This window comes from Alosa alosa, chromosome 18 (genome assembly GCF_017589495.1).
Source record: "Alosa alosa isolate M-15738 ecotype Scorff River chromosome 18, AALO_Geno_1.1, whole genome shotgun sequence".
In the NCBI taxonomy this organism is placed as follows: domain Eukaryota; kingdom Metazoa; phylum Chordata; class Actinopteri; order Clupeiformes; family Clupeidae; genus Alosa; species Alosa alosa.
The window spans coordinates 24,679,775-24,695,306 of NC_063206.1; the positions used below are offsets into that span (position 1 = coordinate 24,679,775).

The window sequence follows — 15,532 nt, forward strand, 5'->3', positions numbered from 1 at the left end:
GTGGTTCGGCAGCAAAACTGTGGCAACGCTGGCGTAATGCGAGGCTTGAACAAGCTCAGCGTTGAACTTGGTTCAACTTTCAAAGCGCCACGTGAGCGTATTCAATTGTCAGTTAAGGCAAACCGTTTGCGTTACCATAGGAACTATATAGTGCTCAAACCATAATAAGTTCTGTGTTAAGCTTGCCGATGGCCAATGTGATCCCCACCTTAGTACCCCGGAGACCCTGGTTTGTGGCCATGTGGGATGATGGTTGCTACTGCTGGCCATGGTGACCAGGTGCTCAAGGCAGTTGCAGAAGCGGTCTTCACAGCCACCCAGACCAACAAACACCACCCAAGGAAGAAAAACACTCTTTCTGAAAGCTGCTGAAAAGGCCTGTCCACTTTCATAAATCTGAGAGGCTCCTGAGAGTGTATCTTGGAAAACAACTAAATTCCCTGACCACATTGTGCAAACAACAACACTCTGCCCAGACATGGTCATCTTCTCAGACTCCACTGATGAAGGAAGGATTGACTGACTGAAACATCAATAAACCGGCTGCACATGGAGTAAGCAGTGTTGTATTTTTCATTTTTCTGTTACTTTGAGATCATGCGGGAACTGACTAAGGAGCACATGGAGGAAGCTCACAAGAGGAAGCTTATATTAAATATCAGGAGATGGTGGAGGAGTGCAGGATCCAAGGTTGGCAAGCTCGCTGCAAGCCAGTGGAAGTGGCCAGGTTTGAAAGGCAAAGCTTTGACCGCACTACGATCACTGGAGCAGTTAAGAGTGTGGGGGGATACGTTTCATCATTTACGCCACAGAGAAAGCTATAAAGACAGAGAGATTTAAGGCATTTGACATAAGGAAGGACCATACTGGCCTTCTAGATGAGAACAAGCCCGAGGCTTGTTGCTTCCGGGATACAAGCCAGGACCTGATAAACCCTGGCTGGGTCACAAACTATTCTTTACTTTAGTAAAAACAACAATTCCAGAAGGTGAAGGTCAATTGGTTGTTACAGCTGATTTAATGTGACACAGTAAAGCAGCATATTCTTGGTGAGCTTCGTAACAATCTTGTATATCAATTTCGGTTTTTGGCAGATGTTTTTATTAGGTAATAATAACAAAATAATCTAAATTCCTCATCATCCCCCTCCACATACCCAAGTGGTTACAGGTGTTACTATAATGTACAATGTATCAACACTTATCCTTTTCTATCAGACCACAAGCATGAAACTCTTGATTGTGCACATTTCAGACTACATCCCCCGCTATGATTATATGACGGTGTTGTATAGCAAAAGTTGTATATTTAATCTGGAGAGGTGGACTAGCTGTGATGGTCATGGCACTACACACTTCTCTATCTCTTCAAAAGAAGCAGCACCATCAGCTTACAACAATAAATTATTTGATTGATTATTACATCCTGAATAGTTTGTTGTGAAGTCAGTGGAAGCCTTCAATCATTCAGCTTGTAGAGGAAAACAGAAAGAGCTTTATTGTGTTGTTAGGATGATTAAGGGAAGAAAGGAAAGCTGAGATACAGTGGAACGTGTGTAAACATGACCTAATGCTGACGGACATCTCAAAGGAAGATGCTTTGAAGAAGTCTGCTCCACCTAAAAATTCAACTGTTAGCTAGTTTTATTTACCCTGCAGATTGAGTAATCTTTGCATTTTGTAATGGTGACGGAGCTGAGGCATCTAAAATCTAGTTAAAAGGGGAACCAATCCTGGAATAATGCCTTGGAATAATTTAACAAAAAAATGATTGATGTAACCACTCAAACACTAGGGCCCTCCCTCTCAATCATCAATGTCACCATAGAAACGATCAGAAATTATCTGCCATGAAATGACATAACATGACTGTGACCTGCATTTCTTAGGAATGCGCTGTCTGCTCCACCTGAAACCTTCCTGTAAGCCCTATAGTTTTATCTACTGTTTATCTATTGTTCAAACACTATGGTCCTCCCCCTTAATCATCAATGTCACCATGCAGTTTATATAGAGGCGATCTGAAATGAACTGCCTCAGACCTTTCAAGAGAATTACTCTCCGCTCCCTTGGACAGAAGCTGATGCCATGTTCTGGAAATCTGCAGCCCTTCTGGTCACCCTGGCTTTTGTCAGGGTTAGCGCCTTACCAAAGATTGGAGGAATAACCGATACAGACGTTAACATTCCTAGCGTGAAAGAAGCTTTGAATTTCGCAGTTGGTGAACACAACAAGCAGAACAATGACGCATACATCTGCAAAGTGGTGAAGGTGATCAAGGCCCAGAGTCAGGTTTGTGTTAAGCCATTTTTCTTATTTCCTATTTCTTATATTCCTATTTTCTTGCAAGAGTCCCTGAAATCTGATGTATAACATTATGTGAATGAAAAAGGAAATTGATTCCTTTCCAACTGTAGGAAATGGGGCCACGGTTTATTTTTACATCACATGAAATTGAAAATGCTGTTAGCCATCGGACTCCACTTAAGTCTAGAGAAGTGACTAGGTCAGTCTACATGAGTGAGCATCCTAGTAGAAAAGGTTAACATCATGTTGGCATGTTTGCACATTGCAGTTAACCTAACAAAGGAATGTTACACAATAAGGTAAAGGTGGGGGCAATCAAAATGGATTTCTTTATACTTATTTTTTATAATATACTTATTATTGATAATAGGTCAAAATTGCCAGAAAGAATTGCCTGATTCGTATGTATGAAATATACTTTAGATAGGAGCAGTTGCAATGCAGCCTAACTAACTGTAAATCCCATTTTAAATAGGTAATAAACTCCTAACTTGTAGTGTAGTCTAACAAAAATACATACTGTAAAAAATATATTTTAATTAGTGAAAAGACATCTTTGCCCAGTTGCAAAGACTAACGAATAACAGGTGAAGTGAGAGAAATATGTCCCAACAAATCTTGTATGACACTGCCTATTAAAGTCCAAGTCGGACGAGTTGTGAGTATAGCCTACTCCCACTAACCTGTAGCCTAATAACCTGCAATAAAAGATAAGAAGATGTCCTCTACCAAAAATACCTATTGCCAAGTTTGATCACTACATGTGGACAAAAAGAAACAGGTCTCCGTAATCAAGAAAATATACAAAATTCTATATATTCTTGTCTTGTCATAGTTAATATTTAATAACAAGCAAATGCACTGTTCAATCCCTGCACTGTTGACTTTGCACTACCTCCATTGCACACACTCTATAGTACCTTATTGTGGTCAATGCATCACATGGTCAGTCCATACCAGATCTTTGTAATCACTTCACATCACTTTAATTTTGACATATCTGTGAGTGATTTTTATGTGAGATATGTGTGTATGTGTTTGTTGTGTTATGGTTGTATAAGCTATGGCTAACATTTCCCTCGGGATGAATAAAGTATTAAAGTATCTATCTATCTATCTATCTATCTATCTATCTATGTCTGCTTCAGACTGGGAATGCCAGTAACGTGAGATATGTGTAGGACTGGCACGCAGCACAGCAATGCATCGACAGGGGTACTGACTTGGAAGAACCCGTGACAGTGTCCTCCTACAGTGAATCTAACTTCCTGAAATGTGCAAACTGTTCCCATTTCGTGTTGACATGAAGGAACACTAGGTTAACCACAAAAAATGTTCGACTGCATGCATGGTTACTATCAAATTCTCGAAGACAATCTTTGAGAGTTACACCTGATAAACAGCCGCCAGTTAAAGGCTATTGGTCTACTTCTACTGGCTATACCTAAACCAAAGTGGTAGGTCTAATCAAAGTTCTAGCACGACCCACACTACAGGTGTAGTGACATCGGTCAACTGACTGAGCAATTATTTACCCCCACCCACACATACACATTTTCAATGTCAGTCTAGTCTTTTTTCCAGACTGTGAAATGTTCTCCATTATCTGCCACATTGTTTCCAAAAACACATCACCTGTTCACCTTGTCTTGAACTCAATTCAAGGGATAGGCTTCAAAGGTCATGAAACAGTTCTTGTAGGCTAAGCTATATCTTTCATTGTTAAACCACTCTTACTTTAACTATATTTGTAACTGATGATGCAGAAAGAATGTTGTCAAAATGACAATTCTGAGCTTGATGAATTAGCCTATTATTGCTATTCTCATAATAGCCATAGTCTGACCGACATCGTAAATTGTTCCCTGTTAAATTGAAACATTATATTGTTTTGTATTTATATGTCGCTTTGGACAAAAGCTTTTGCCAAATCCCATAATCATAACTACGATGAGCCAAATGTTGACCCATCATTTTGCATCACATCATAAAAGCAATCTATTTAAATAATTAGATTCATGATCATGAAAACATTATTATTATTATGATAAGATCGAAATATAAAAATACATTTTATTGGGTCACTAAGGAAAAAAAATTCTAGCTACACTTCCCTACGTGATTTAAAAACTAGGCTACTACTCAAAGCTTGTACAAATATCCTAGGGGCCTATTCTTTCACACAAACTTACGTCACAGACCACTTGGTACAAACAGTATTGGATTTTAGGTTGATTTGACCATCAGTTAACTTCTAAACTTTGGATAGACAATAGAAATAGGCTAGGCCTACATCATAGGAGTGATAAACGTCAAAAAAATGTAGACTGGTAACTAAACATTTGACACCTCTGATAGGCCTAGGCTATGTTTAGTGTTCTAAAGACAAATAGCCCGTTATAGTTACCAAATTGATAGCCAAGGAGCCGGAAGTGAACACACATGGATAGCTATAAAAAAAACTGTACATCAATTATACAACTAAATATAAATAAGCAGGTTATGCAGTCAGCTTAAGAAGGCTGCAGGCAGGCGGCTACACCCATTAGGGCTACATCAAGTCCAGTCCCCTTAGAGCGCTACTGCCCTGTGATTGGTTAAACAGACTTCCTCCCAGCCTGCATACGTCATTGTTGTTTATATAACGTTTCGGCAAACAACAGAGATTTAGGGTACAGCAGCGTTGTACCGAATATATTTGGGGAGGTACGAAACAAACAAATGATCGTGATGTGGAAGATTTTGGTACCAATTTTTACGGTGGCTTTTGCCATGACCAGCGCTGGTATGGTTGGTGGTCCAGTGGAGGCGAACATAAACGACGAAGGAGTCCAAAATGCCTTGCAATTTGCTGTTGTTCAGCACAACAAGGGAACCAATGATGTGTACATCAACAAAGTGGCAAACGTGATCAAGGTCCAGAAACAGGTAGGCCTACATGACCGTGTTCTTTTTTGTCTACGAACGTGTTTATGGACAAGATTCGACAAGCGAGCGGACCGACTATTAACTGCGCAATAGTGGATCGCCATAGAGCCTGTTGGCATTGTGTAGGCTATAGGGTTTTAAATTACGTTTGTTTTAAAACGAGTGTACACTTCCATTTGTTAACGCTTGAACAGGTCGTTGCAGGGATGAAGTACATTTTCACCGTGGAAATGGCAAGAACCAACTGCAGAAAGGGCGGAGTGGAGACAGAGTGCGAAATCCACAGTGATTTAGCGCTTGCCAAGGTAAAGTACAGAATAGGCTGGTTTGTTGAATTCATGCCTTCACATTCCGAAAGGCTGGGGCGTCTTTTGGCTAATCTCCCTGTTGTTGTTGGTGTCAAATCTCAAATCTCTAAACGAATAGCCTCCATACAGTTTCTTCAGTTTAACGTCACACTTTGTTGTAACATACAACAATAGGCTAATAAAAATACTTCCAGAGAATGTCTAATACTTCCTTATTTTTTTCTGTTTGATTGGCGGAACTAAATAGTTCCTGGTCTAAATTTTTAAATGCTCTGTTATGCTCGTCTCTTTCAGCCCTACACATGCACTTTTGAGGTCTGGAGCCGTCCTTGGCTGGGCCCACCTCAGATCATCAAGAACGTCTGCAAACCTTAGATTTTCTTGAATAAGCTTCCACTCTTCCAATCAGGTTTTGGATTGCCACGTGTAGTCATAATAACATTAATAAATCATTTTAAAGAAATCTTTTTTTTAGATATGAAGAGATTAACACTGATTTTAACATTGTTCTCTGGCAAGAATACTGTTACATTATTCTCTAGCAAGAGGATCTACTGACCACCTTTTCTATATCCTATAACTACTAAAACCCGTGGCACTGTTGAACTGTAAACTTATTGGCCCTTCTCTACCAATAAAGGTTTTGTTACACCATTTTGTGATTGTTTTGTAATTTGGTATGCAGGAAACGATGTCTGAAGTGGGAACTGAATGCCCTGTTCTTGCTTGCCTTGTGAAGTTATGCAATTGCATAAGACATGTGAATGCACGTTTTGATCTCTCCCTATATCCCTTGAACAGCAAATTCTCTCATGAGAACAGAGGCAGAAAAAACAGCCTAGATTGCAACATGCAGAAGAACTGATCGACCTCTTCGGTTTTCTTTGTATAAGAATAAGATCACATCTTGGAATTCATCCATTTGTTTGTAGGTCTCAAGATGGTCTGTCTTTAGGCCTACTGTCACATCTTTGTTAAGTTTGTTGTAGGCTTTGTATAAGTGGTTGCTTTTGTAGACTAAGAAAACAACTTTTCTCTAAGCTGCATCTTCATACAAGATATGATACTATGTTTCATAGAGGCAAAACATTGTCTACAAGCCTGACTAATCCAGACTCTGTAAATCTTTAGTTAGGCTATAAGATACTGTATACATAGCCTAAATAGGGCAAGTTGGCAAAAATCCTTTTTTTGTTTTGTTTCAACTAGCCTTTTCCCCACAAGTTCATTGAATGAAAATGGAGTTTGTTCCAGGTCAGCAAAGCCAAAAATGTTACTGTTAACTGCTGTTGAGAGACAATAGGTCTACACAAGGTTCTGATTAATGCACTGCCCTACCAGGCCCAGGGGGCCACTGGGCCAGGGGTCTCAAAATAAGTTAAGCCCCACAGCTTGCTCCAGAGTTGACTAGGGTGACCCCAGATCAGGCCCCCACCTAGCTAGATTACACAAATATATTGCTTTATGTATGTATGTTTTGTACCATAAACGAGATCCTTGTCTGCCTAGTGTTTTCATACAAGTCAGATTGTAGGTCCACATGTCATATGCTAGGCCTGGGTGAAAAAAATTGAATTTAGTTATTTTAAAGGTTTCTTAGGGATCTTCAGATTTGAAACAACATTTCTGTATAATTGTCTGGTTTATAAACATTTTACCTGCCTCGTTGCATTGTGGCTATGAGTAGAGTGGCAAGACTGAAGCCACTCCTTAGTAAAAGGCATATGGCATCGTCTCGAGGCACAGATGGGTACAGAACATTTTCAGAAAAACAGAAAAATGTCTGCTGCTTTAAAGGTCCCAATGAGCACAGTGGAAGAAGTTTGGAACCACCAGGACTCTTCCTTGAGCTGGCCGTCCCTCTAAACTGAGTGATCGGGGGAGAAGGGTTTTAGTTAGGGAGGTGACCAATAACCCGATGGTCACAGAGCTCCAGGGTTCCTCTGTGGAGAGAGGAGAACCTTCCAGAAGGACGACCATAGCTGAACCACTCCACCAATCAGGCCTGTATGATAGAGTGGCCAGACGGAAGCCACTCCTTAGTAAAAGGCACATGGCAGCCCGCCTGGAGTTTGCTAAAAGGCACCTAAAAGACTCTCAGACCATGAGAAAATTCTCTGGTCTGATGATACAAAGATTAAACTCTTTGGCGTGAATGCCAAGCGTTATGTTTGGAGGACACCAGGAACCGCTCATCACCTGGCCAATATCCATACAGTGAAGCATGGTGGTGGCAGCATTATACTGTGAGGATGTTTTTTAGCGGCAGGAACTGGGAGACTAGTGAGGATTGAGGGAAAGATGAATGCAACAATGTACAGAGACATTCTGGAAAAAAATCCTGCTCCAGAGTGCACTTGACCTCAGACTGGGGCGACGGTTCATCTTTAACAACCGGACAACGACCCTAAGCACACAGCCAAGATATCAAAGGAGTGGCTTCAGGGCAACACTGTTAATGTCATAGAGTGGCAGAGCCCAGACTTGAATCCCATTGAACATCTCTGGAGGGATCTGAAAATGGCTGTGCACCGACGCTCCCCATCTAACCTGATGGAGCTCAAGAGGTTCTGTAAAGAGGAATGGGCAGAACTGGCCAAAGATGGGTGTGGCAAGCTTGTGGTTTCATATTCCAAAAGACTTGAGGCTGTAATTGCTGCCAAAGGTGCCACAACAAAGTATTGAGCAAAGGCTGTGAATACTATGTACATATTATATTTTTGTTCTTTAATTCTAATAATTTTGAATTTTTTTTAAAAAATCATGTCATTATGGGGTATTGTGTGTAGATTTTTTGGGGGGAGGATAAATTGAATCCATCTTGATAAGGCTGTAACATAACGAAATGTGGAAAAAGTGAAGCGTTGTGAATACTTCCCGTATGCAATAGGCCTATATATAGAACTTCTATATACAGTCAATGGTAACAGTGAAGTGACGTGTAGAAGTAGGCTACCACGCTTATGCTGAAGCTGTCCCGTGTTACAATCGGTTTTACTTCGTCCATTTTTGAGTTTATCCGAATATGCAACAACTCACCAGCAAGTTAAGTGTCAGAGAAGATGTGGTTATCACCAAAAATGTATTAGCCTGCATTATTTGAAGACACACTGAAAACATGAAATAATGTAAGTAGACTAGCTAATTAAATATTAACTAGAGTAGGCTTATTCTCTCACAATTTAGTTCAACATTAACTAACATTTTCGCGAATGTGAAGGCTATTCCTGTAGCTCGGAAAAGGAGAGACGGACCTTGATGTTGGGACCCGGTTGTTTTGGCCACCCTCTACCACGCTTGTTGTTCTTGTTGTGAAATGAAGATTCTCGGCGAGGACGAGCTGAGGACCGCAGAGCAGGCCCTGCGGCACTATTTACCTAAAAGTTCCAAGGTAGGCTGAGCTCAAACTATTTGAGTAGCTTAGCACTGCATTGGAGGACTGCATATTCATAAGATACCGTTTGTAGGTGTATGGGTATCTCTTTGGAATGAACCGGAATAAGCCAAGCACACTGGAGGTCGTTGTTGACACCTGGCCTGACTTCAAAAGCATTATATTCAGACCTAACCTAAAGGTAAATTTCTTTCAGAATATGCCCCCCATTGCAACACAAATAAATTCACCACATCCTTGTTTTTGCCCAATCAGAATGATCGTGTCTCTGACTACACAAAGAAGGTGACTTTATTCTGTACAGACGTGCAAGTCTTGAAAAGAATGATAATGGAGGAGAATTCAATTGACTGGACCACATACTTTTTGCTTGGAGGTAGGCTAGGCTAAGTTCAAGAAATCCATCTCAATCTCAAAGTAGTACAGTTTTCATATGACCCTAAATTACACAGTCAGTGTTGGCTGTTTGTTGTGTGAAGCCACATATAAATAAGCATCTGTACTGCATGTCCCCCCCAGGGCTCGATATCACTCTCGCACCCATGGTAAAGGAAGTTGCAGCCTCTCGGGGAGTTACTGTGAGATGTTTCACTTTGTGTCATCTCTTGACCTTATCAGACCCTCATGACCTACCTGACTCTCCCAGCAGGTACTGTCTGTACAACTTACTTACAATAATTAAAAATATATAATTTTTTCAGCATCCTGTTTTGCAACAATGCTCTCATTTTGTTATGAGTTATACATTATTTATTATTTTGTTATAGTTACACATGCATTTTTTTATTTGCTTTTCAGTTCAGCTATATTTCAAATTCGATTGCAGTGTTAATCAGATCAAGTGTTAATCTGTTTTATCTTTAGACAATGAATGTTGTGCCCCAAATAATTGGGTTGAATAACCGTGATATTGGAAATATTGACCAAAATAATAATGATTGTGATTTTCGCCATAATCGAGCAGTCCTTTTGTATTATATGATTTTGAAGGTTGACAAATGACAAGAATATGACAGATGTCAGCATGTTCATGCCACTTTATCGTCTCTCTGCAGTATTGAGAACAGGATATGCTCTCTGAATGAATCGCACATCGATATAGTTAACAAGACATGGAAATTTGGAGGAAACGAGAAGGGATACAACAACATTAAAAACCTCATGTGCAACTTCCCCAGCTGTTGCATTGTGGATGAAACAGGCCAGCCAGTGTCGTGGGTGCTGATGTACGACTACTGTGCCCTTGGAATCCTGTATACAAAGCCAGAACACAGAGGGAAAGGTTATGCAAAGATCCTGATCACTGTCTTGTCGAAGAAACTTCTTGCTCAGGGCTATCCAGTTTACTGCTTCATAGAGGAAGGGAATGACATTTCTCTCAGGCTCTTTAAGAGCCTAGGATTCACAGAGGACCCGTCCTACAGAGCGATCTGGTTTGAGTTTAATTATTAGGCCCACCAGATGTTTTCTGTTGAATGTAAATGAGTCAACATTGTTAATGTCTTCATAAAGCACAGCAATGGATGGTTCAACATTTTTGAAAGTTGGAACTGCAAAAATTAAAAGTGTATGTTGACCTCGTGACATCACCATAATTCTATGCAGAGCCCTTATTATTTTCAGAGCTAATTTTGCATTCCCTTGCAATAGTTTTGCATTCACTCACAATACTTTTAAGTTCCTTTGCTTTTGCATTCCATCATAGCTTTGCATTCCATCATGCTACTTTTGGGTTTGCGTGGGAAAGCAAAAATAGCTCCATGACGCTTAGAAGGCACCATCTTTATACATCATTCGGTATGTTTATTATGACCGCCGCTAGCGAAGCTAGCGAAGCGGTCATATAATGATTGTCAAAGTTGTTTTTTTTTTCCCCCGTCATCTACTTCCTGAATTTTTGGTCAACGATACCCGGGACACCGAAAACACCGGTGCACATGAAATTTGGTGGGTATGTAGCCCCACTAGACTTTTACGGAAAAATCCCCCCCCCCGTGCTGGGCCTCCCGAACCGCAAAAAAAGCAGTTTTTTTCTAAATAACTACCTGAACCGTGGCACTGAGGATGATGAATCTTTTATGGTATGTTGGTCTCAAGGGGCCCACATCAACCTGGCCCATAATCACTCATTTGTGATTTGCACCCCCCCGGTAAAAAATGAAAATGCAATATTATTCTGCTTTAATCGCCCCTATCTTCAGTTAAGATGTTCAGAACTGCACCAAATTTTATGTGTATGATTGACTTGGCATTCTCTGGGGGTATGCCAAGTTTCATAGAATTTCATCCATGGGGGGAGACCGAGGAGCATCTCGCTGCAGCCTGCGGGAAGGCGGGGCTTGACATCAAGCCCAGCCCACATCCAAGTCAGCCATGTTTTTTTGTATTACGTCACACAGTTTGAAATTGCTGGCGGCGAGAGGGAGGCAGTCAGCAGAGAGCCAGGACTCGCAACGAGACTGAGCGAGCTGATAGTGCTACATTCTACAAACCAGCAACTTACTGCAAAACACGTTTTATTGTGTAATTCAACACGTAAACTGTGGATTCAAACCAGTGCAACAACTCGCAACAGCACCAACGTTTCCATAAGAACGCCATTGTCACACTACTCGTTCGTCAGATAGGAATAGCTAGCTGGCTAGCTAGCCAGCAAAGTTAACCACCCAGATGGCAAGAGGCTGGCGGCGGCCCACCGGTTTCACTGTCGCCGGCGGACCGCTGAGTTTTTGTACATCGGTTCTACCGCGGTCTGCTGGGCTAACGAGCCGCAGCTTTGACCACCGTTTCTTTATTCATTTATACCGGCCGGTCGCCTAACGTTACCATCGCGGGTTGCTTAAAAGTAGCCTATCTACCGGTGGTCCGATAGCTGCTTGCTGTCTGGGCAGTAGCCTATATTTGAGATGAGGATATGTCTAGCTTGATCTAACCGGTTAACGTTACACAATGTAAGCTTCTGGTTCACCTGTTAATAAAGCAAAATCGCCCCTTTGTAGGCTACATTTGGTTGTAATGGAGAATTCTTGCTGTTAAACTGATAGTCCATGATAATGAAACAACACACCATTTACTTTTGAGGGCTAAATTAAATGAAATATGGCTCGTTTTCCGTTTGAACACATCGTCATCAATATTTAAAATGACCATTTTTTATGAATGTGCATGTTATTGTTTCAAAACCGGAAATCAAATGAACGAAAAAGTACACGAACCCAATTACAATAACTAGCCTAGGCCTACATGAAAAATTCACTGTGGTTGCATGAAATGTCATTTGTGTTTAGCCTACATCATCAGTTTCTATCATCTAATATGAAACAATATACTATAATATATCTGCAAGCAGCAATGAGGGGGCCAAGCAGATAAGCAGTTGAGCAGGAGTTGGGATTGGATTGGACTGGACTGGACTTGACTGTGTTGTGTTAGATTGGATTGGAGTTGATTGGATTGGATTGGACTGGACTGGATTCAAAGGTCACCGAATTTATTGTGTGTCCTTAAGATGTACTCCTAAGACCACATACCAAGTTTGGTTTAAATCGGTGATAGTGGTGATAATTATAGCACCCCTAGTGGTCAAAGGTCACCAAAATAATTGTGCAGTCTTAATATGGGGTCATGACTCCACATACCAAGTTCAGTTTCAATCAGTGAAAGTGTTAATAAATATAGCGCCCCTAGTGGTCAAAGCACACCAAATTAATTGTGCATCCTCAGGATGTAGTCCCAAGTCCACATACTAAGTTTGGTTGCGATAGGTGAAAGTGCTAATCATACTGCCCCTAGTCGTCAAATGTCACCAAATGTATTGTGGGTCCTTAGGATGTGTTCACGAATCAACGTACCAAGTTTGGTGTCAATACGAGAAAGTCTTCCTAATTATAGCGCCCCTAGTAGTCAAAGTACACCAAAGGCATTGTGCGTCCTCAGGATTGGGTCCCGAGTCCATGTACCAAGTTTGGTTTTGATACGTCAAGGCGTTACTGAGATATGAGCTAATTTCCTGTATCTCTAGCGCCCCTGTAGTGGTCGAAGATCACCAAATGTATTGTGTGTCCTCACGATTGGGTCCCAAGACCATATACCAAGTTTGGTTTCCATATATGAAAGCATTGCTGAGATATAAGTCTACTTCCTGTGATTATAGCACCCCCCTAGTGGTCAAAAGACTCCAAATGTATTGTGCATCCTCAGGATGGGGTCTCAATTCCATGTTGGTTTAGATATGTGTAAGCATTGCTGAGATATGAGCCTACTTCCTGTGATCATAGCGCCACACAGTGGTCAAAATTTACCAAATTTCTTGAGCCTCCTCCTAATTGGGTCCTGAGCCCATGTAACAAGTTTGGTTTTGATACGTGAAAGCATTGCTGAGATATCACTTCACTTCCTGTTTGGTGGCTTCGCTGCCAATTTTGATTGGCTGTTACGGGCGAACGGTTTTAGATTTGAAGACAAAAAGGGATAACTTTTTTGAGGCTTGGACTGAAGATTATGTGTGTTAAGTTTGGTGTCAATCGGACAAACTTTGTGACCTGTGAAAACTTTTAGGTGTTTTAGATTAAATCCAATATGGCGGAAAATCCATCATGGTGGAAAATGACGTCACAGGGTGCGTTGAACTCGGCTTGGTCTAAGGATTCCAACGATACCTCATATTTGACAATCGGGCCAACGGGTCAAAAGTTACTTGCATGAACGCACGTCCAACTTTGGCCTGTTGGTGGCGCTAGAGTGCTCGAGGTGCGAACTTGAAACTTGTTGAAATTAATCATGGGACTGTGCCTAATTTTACAACTTTTTACCAGACGGTTCTATGGGCTGCCATAGACTTCCATTACGGAATAATAATAATAGGAAAACGTAGAAACACAATGGGTGCCTTCGCAGCTTCGCTGCTTGGCCCCCAATAATTCGCTACCGGTAGTCGGTAGCATCAGAGAATGTCTGACGGCTCGTGTCCATTATCGCGGCAAAGCCCACCGCGCCGCACATAACCCATTGATTTCCTATGGAGAGCGGCAAGGCGTGGTTTACGCTTCCGCAATGCACCTTGGGAAGGCGGCGTGGCCATTCGAACAGAGGCGGCGCGTCGCGAAGTTGGGCTCGGCTGAACTTTATGCAAATGAGAGCGGTTAACGCGAAGCGGTTATCCAATGAAAAGTACATCTTCGGTAAACAAGTTCTGTCCTTTGCTCTAGTCTTCCGGTCCGGAACAATAGCCTGCCAGAAATATTTGTTCTGTCTGATAATCGTGTAGGTTTTATGAAAATATATTAAGCTATATAGTGGCGAAGAAGTTAAGTTTAGAACAAGTTCGCCACTGCACCCTATCAAAAAGACCTTGTTGGTGACTTGAACCAAGACAGAATGTGCTTTGGAGGAACATGTCAGTGATATTTGTGAGTGTTTCAATAAAATATGTTAACAGTAGTAGGCTATCTCCACTTTAGTAGCCTAAAAAAAATAAAACGTTACACCATGCACTTTAGCCTATACACGCCCACAAGCGGCGACGGGAGAGAGGGCTAGGCGTCTGCAAGCATCTACGCGCCGCAATAATGGACACGAGCCGTAAGGGCTTCTACATACTCGACGCACCCGACCGGTAGCGCGACAACGTGACGTCAAAATGACGTATATCTTGCTGGCGCGCCAGGTAGCACGAGGTAGTAGCCTGGCGGGCCATCCTATATCAATGAAATGTATAGTCTGGAATCGAACCATTCACCTCGCTTAATCCAAGGGGCGGGCAGAGAATTGTCTTTCAAACTGCCTAGGCATGCAATAGGCCAGCGCTACGACCATATCCGTTATCCGGTCGGCAAAACGGCAAATACATCCTTCTTCGAAAGGAATGACTTAAGTGCATTGTGTTGCTCAACTTTCAAAGAAAAGCACTAGTCCAGCTCCTCCAAAGTTGACGCCAACGCCGATTCAAACAACCGCTCTTCGTTCGCCATAGCCACCTTCCTTGTTGTTCACTGTCGCAGGACTGTCGTTATCCTGTTAAGCCCGCCTTAAGACACTCTAACAAAATAGAGCGCTGTGATTGGATGACGTCCATGGCGTCAGCCAATAGAAATCCCTGTGGTTTGGTATTAGACGTACAGGCTGAGCAAATTAATTTGCCGCCGCTAGGGTGCGTCTAGATTTCTAGGCTAGCGTGGTAGCGCACCACTCATTTTTTTTCAGACGAGCGCGACAAAAGAGGAAAGAATAGAAACGATTTATTTTCTAACAAAGGATATCTATTAAGGGCTGAACAAAATCTCTTTGCACTTCAGGAAATTACACAAACTCAGCCAGCTGCTAGCTAGCTAGCCAGCTAACTAAACTGTTTAAATTATTACAATTTCCCCTTGGGATGACTAAAGTATCTATCTATATATCCATCTATCTATCTACCTGTGCGCACACCTTGGAAACTAGATGATAATGATGGTGGTAGTTGTGAATAGTAGCAACCAAAGTCTGAAGTGCCATCACAGAGGCTAGCTACTAGCAGAGCCCGTCTACGGAGAGCCTGGCCGTAAGTCCCATTGTACTGAATTTTGGTTGCAGTTCCACCAGATTTCCACTGGGGGCGA

The 15,532-nt window shown here is 41.7% G+C and overlaps 2 protein-coding genes across 2 annotated transcripts; both read left to right on the forward strand.

The window, feature by feature from the left end:
* The first annotated feature begins 4,942 nt into the window (after nt 1-4,942).
* LOC125311343 (cystatin-like) lies at nt 4,943-6,196 on the forward strand. The gene is made up of 3 exons (XM_048269277.1): nt 4,943-5,234; nt 5,429-5,539; nt 5,837-6,196. The coding sequence occupies exons 1-3, from the start codon at nt 5,028-5,030 to the stop codon at nt 5,915-5,917; spliced, it is 399 nt and encodes a 132-aa protein (XP_048125234.1). The 5' UTR covers nt 4,943-5,027; the 3' UTR covers nt 5,918-6,196.
* A 2,174-nt stretch (nt 6,197-8,370) lies between these two features.
* Nucleotides 8,371-10,536, forward strand: si:dkey-76k16.5 (uncharacterized protein LOC566887 homolog). The gene is made up of 6 exons (XM_048269282.1): nt 8,371-8,670; nt 8,763-8,933; nt 9,010-9,117; nt 9,192-9,312; nt 9,456-9,585; nt 9,992-10,536. Exons 2-6 carry the CDS (start codon nt 8,859-8,861, stop codon nt 10,386-10,388), a joined length of 831 nt encoding a protein of 276 aa, XP_048125239.1. The 5' UTR covers nt 8,371-8,670; nt 8,763-8,858; the 3' UTR covers nt 10,389-10,536.
* Nucleotides 10,537-15,532: the final 4,996 nt, after the last annotated feature.

Bases quoted from the DNA above. Each gene is read 5' to 3' on its own strand.
- LOC125311343 (XM_048269277.1), top strand. From the start codon at position 5,028: ATGATCGTGATGTGGAAGATTTTGGTACCAATTTTTACGGTGGCTTTT. The intron at 5,235-5,428 runs GTAGGCCTACAT...ACGCTTGAACAG, and splicing joins TGATCAAGGTCCAGAAACAG to GTCGTTGCAGGGATGAAGTA. The intron at 5,540-5,836 runs GTAAAGTACAGA...CGTCTCTTTCAG, and splicing joins GTGATTTAGCGCTTGCCAAG to CCCTACACATGCACTTTTGA.
- si:dkey-76k16.5 (XM_048269282.1), top strand. From the start codon at position 8,859: ATGAAGATTCTCGGCGAGGACGAGCTGAGGACCGCAGAGCAGGCCCTG. The intron at 9,118-9,191 runs GTAAATTTCTTT...TTGCCCAATCAG, and splicing joins TATTCAGACCTAACCTAAAG to AATGATCGTGTCTCTGACTA. The intron at 9,586-9,991 runs GTACTGTCTGTA...GTCTCTCTGCAG, and splicing joins CTACCTGACTCTCCCAGCAG to TATTGAGAACAGGATATGCT.